General features: G+C 37.9%; 1 protein-coding gene across 1 annotated transcript in view; it reads left to right on the forward strand.

Moving 5' to 3' along the window:
* The window catches only part of si:ch211-79m20.1, a 37722-nt gene that overhangs the window by 5824 nt on the left and 29078 nt on the right, over window positions 1-2820 (forward strand). The window contains exon 2 of the mRNA XM_035660388.1: window positions 2765-2820. Within this exon, the coding sequence (XP_035516281.1) occupies window positions 2765-2820 (56 nt within the window). The remainder of the gene's footprint in view (window positions 1-2764) is intronic.

Consider the following 2820-nt stretch of genomic DNA (forward strand, 5'->3'; position numbering starts at 1 on the left):
GAGTGAAAACTGTGTGTGTGTGTGTATGCGAGTGAGTGTGTGAGGCTCTCAGGACAAATTGGGCGGACAGTTAAGTGGTTAAGCATCTGTATGTGAACTGGAAAAGAGGGGGCGATTGTGTGTGTGTGTGTGTGTGTGTGTGTGTTTGCTTAACTAGGTCAGCCAATGGCTCGTGAAAGTCATCCAGGTGTCCTGAGCCACTGCCGCCCACAAAGCAGACAGACAGAGAGAGAACAAGAGGGAGAAGGAGAAAGCTAGATGAAAAAATGAGCTCAGAGAGGGACATAAAAGGCTAAAAAGACGTTTTTGAAATCATGTTAGATCTGAAAGGGTGGACCTCCAGTTAATGATCATAGAAAAACATGAACACAAATAAAATGATACCTTCAGAAAGATTATTTTACCAATAGTACTCCTGACTGCATGTACCTTCTGTTTGAGAGTATACTACCTGGGTTTGATTTGTGTAGAACACTCCTAGAAAGGTCAATATTCTGTAAAACATTAAGTAGTGTAATCTACTTTTTTTGATATTCTTTTTCAGTTTGCACATGAAAAACGTGAGTGGAAATCAAAATATTGCAAAAAATCTTTATGCTTACTTAGCTAAGGTGGAAAAGTTGGTTAAAAACCAACAAAGTGCAAATGGGTACAGACAGCAACTTTTTTAGCAACAAATAGGGCCATCTTTGTGGAGCAATGAGGAGACCTTCCTAAAATTAATTCATGAAACAAACATAAATGCCCATTGTTTAAATGGCGACTTAGAATTAGCACCACCAGCTGTTTATTTCAATGCACTCAACTCCCAGTATTTGCATCAAGGTATTGGAGGCAAATGCAAAATAATTTGCATTTATTTCATAATGTGCAGCTCTTTGAAGGAATGTTCTGCATGATTAGATTCAGGTGTTGCACACCATCCTTTTTATCTTACCCCCATCATCATATCATCACTGGGAAAAATTAACCTTATTTGTATAGTATGCCCCGTATAGTCACTTTCATTTATATGTTGATTTTACCTCTCCAGTAATAGCATTAGCTTTAACAGGTGGCTACGTAGAGTTCAAGTGAAGTCAGCTTGCAGTACAGCCCATTCTGGATAAACAGTAACTATGCTTTGCCTTATCAGAGCAGGGTCAAGTGCCTGCAGTAGAAACCTGGTTCAAATCTGTTGATACTACATTTTTAGTCATAAATAATGACAGGAACTCTGACAAAGACGACGTCACAAATTATTCTGAATTTAAATGTATAAATCCTGTGATGGCAAGATTCAGACGCGTCTCATCCCCATCTTTGGGGAGTCAACACTGCTTATAATTAGAGGTTAGATGTTTTTTTTAAGATACTGTAAACATGTTATATCCATAGTCATAAAATCATTATTGCAGTGAGAAGATAAAGGTCTTTACTTTTCTGTCCTGGCATCTCAGAGAGTTATCCAAAATATTTTCCTCTCACATTCTTTACACTCCTTAATTTGTTTTGGCATCTTTCTGGCATGTGACTGTATCAAATGAGGCTCCAACTGCTCTGAGATAGTATCAGTTTACAGGCAACCAAAGCAAAATGTGACACAGAACACTGAGTAATCTGCCTTTGATCTCAACAAAGAAACCACAAGCCTTTCCTTAAACCCAACCACACTGAATTCATAATGAATTCCTGCAGTGGCATTCATTAAAAGTTCATTAAATGTCACATTTTTCTTCTTTACTTGAGAGTTACTTGATAATTTCATTACTTACATAACTTTGCTGAATAATAATATATTTTACAGTTAAATTTTATAATCTTGGAACATGTCAATGATTTTTTACAACTTTCTTTGAAACAATCTTGACCAAATAAGAGTTTTAACATAAGATATTGACCTTTTCTTGATATCTAGAGCATGTTAAAGTGAACTGAAATTAACACTTAGAGAGAGGGCGGCTAATTATCCTGTGTCACACCAGGAGCAACAGTGGTTGTTTGTGGGTAAACAGACAGGGAGAGAGTGACAACAGTAGCAACAAACACCAATCACAACCATCATTTCCTCTGCAGGAGGAAGTGAAACTGGAGCAAGACTGGAGATTGAGGAATGAGATATTATACAGCAGCCTCTGTACGTCTCTCTTTCTGTTAACTAACCTCTTTTTCTCTCGCTCGACCTCACACTTTCTCTTTTGATTTTTCAGAATGCTAAAAACTTGATGAACTTTTCAGTTTATGTAACTATTAAGCGATATTTGCGTTTTTTCCTTCAGCTTTCCTCCAATCCTAACTAAGTTCTTTTAGGAAATCATTATGAAATAATTAACAAAACTAGCTGACAGTGTTAATTATCAAAACAAAAACAGGGAGTTTTATATTGTGTGTGGTAGTATCATGTGCCCTTCAGTGCTTTTCCCCCCATAAATACATTATTACATCTGTGTGAAACAATAACTGTCATCGTTCAGGCTGCAAACCACAAAGGATGGGTCGTTCAAGGGACTTAAAGCCCAGACTGAACTGTATTTATTTACAGTGGCATATCAGTGAATGCACTTGTGCACAAATACCTGGTAAAAACTTGGAGCAACCGAGGCCAAGCTGGGCTGCTATGATGTATCTAGAAATGCAGATTTAAAGGAGTCAACCCTTAAATTTGGACACAGCTACTGATTCTGTTCACTCTAATAACACCCAAAGCTTTATTAGCATACCACACAGTAATAATAGTTATTTCCAAGGCGGAGTGAAAAATGCATTTGTCTTTGTGTCTCCACAGGGTGATCCGCTCCCTACGTCGCTGGTCGACCTGGTGAGGAACTCTCCCATCTCCTC

This window comes from Morone saxatilis, unplaced genomic scaffold, assembly GCF_004916995.1.
Source record: "Morone saxatilis isolate NCDOM2014 unplaced genomic scaffold, NCSU_SB_2.0 Contig17, whole genome shotgun sequence".
Classification (NCBI taxonomy): domain Eukaryota; kingdom Metazoa; phylum Chordata; class Actinopteri; family Moronidae; genus Morone; species Morone saxatilis.